Source organism: Austrofundulus limnaeus, unplaced genomic scaffold (assembly GCF_001266775.1).
Source record: "Austrofundulus limnaeus strain Quisiro unplaced genomic scaffold, Austrofundulus_limnaeus-1.0 Scaffold206, whole genome shotgun sequence".
Classification (NCBI taxonomy): Eukaryota; Metazoa; Chordata; class Actinopteri; order Cyprinodontiformes; family Rivulidae; genus Austrofundulus; species Austrofundulus limnaeus.
In genome coordinates, this window is record NW_013952608.1 from 734,060 (window position 1) to 735,141 (window position 1,082).

Below are 1,082 nucleotides of genomic sequence, written 5' to 3' on the forward strand. Positions count from 1 at the left end.
AGTAATTTATTTTATCAATATGCAATAGAAATGTATATTAAATTTAAGATTAATCGTGATTAATTCACAGCTACTTTGGGATTAATCAGATTAAACATATTAATCATTTGACAGCATTATTTTTAACACACAAACAGCTCTGCTCACATCCCTTTTCTAACATGAACAGTTTGTCTGCACTTCAAACTCAGGTCCTCTACCAGAGGAATGGGAGCTTAGTGGAGTCTCCCACATTTTTTCTGTGTACTTTTATCGAACAGCAATAAATCAGTGTGAATGTGTAGATTATACTACAGTGAACAACTGGTCTGACAGTTGAACGAGACTTTAGAAGAATTGTCATGTTTACATCTGCTCACCTGCATTACTGAACATCTTGTTCTTGACAATAACCTGGTAGCTGTTCAGGGCCTCGGGGTACATTTCATTGTTCTCATACTGGTTGGCAAGGTTGAGCAAGACCTGGTAATGACAGAGGTATTAAAATATGTACAACAACAAAAAAGTTTAATTACTTAACCAAGAATTAAGAAGAAAACTAACAAGAAAAAACAACAACTTTGAGGAGTTCTGTCTGCATAGCTGAGACRTAAAGCCTCTGAAGTCAAACCTGTTCCCTGTTCTAAAGTCTCTGCCTACAATGGGACAAACAAAAATACAATTCAACAAACAACTAAACATTTTGATTCTCATCAGTTATGGCAAATTCCTGCTAAACCAACAATCAGATAGTTTGAGACAGAAGCTTTTTAATAAATCAAAAGTACTACAATGAACCCACTTTGACCAGAAAATACACCATTTTATTGTTCTTTTTATTAATTGCAGAAAAGTGAAATCACATCCCAGGCATGGGGTTTTATTAGTCGTATCTTCAAAGCAGAAGATCATGAAGAAGTGTTGTCCTGCTGTAAGCCTGACTTACAGAGTAGGTGAGGTCTAAATTGATGTGGTCTGCATGTCCAGACTGTTCCCTCTGTCTGACCAGGACTCGCTCCTTCCTGCCCGCCTCTTTAGCTTTTTCAAGAGCCTGTAAAACACACACACACACACACACACACACACACACACACACACACACA

The 1,082-nt window shown here is 37.3% G+C and overlaps 1 protein-coding gene across 1 annotated transcript in view; it reads right to left on the reverse strand.

The window, feature by feature from the left end:
* The window catches only part of ift88 (intraflagellar transport 88 homolog), a gene marked incomplete in the record, with an annotated part of 51,633 nt that overhangs the window by 40,799 nt on the left and 9,752 nt on the right, over positions 1–1,082 (reverse strand). Inside the window, 2 exon segments of the mRNA XM_014018977.1 lie at positions 360–462; positions 926–1,030. Coding sequence (XP_013874431.1) covers positions 360–462; positions 926–1,030 — 208 coding nt within the window.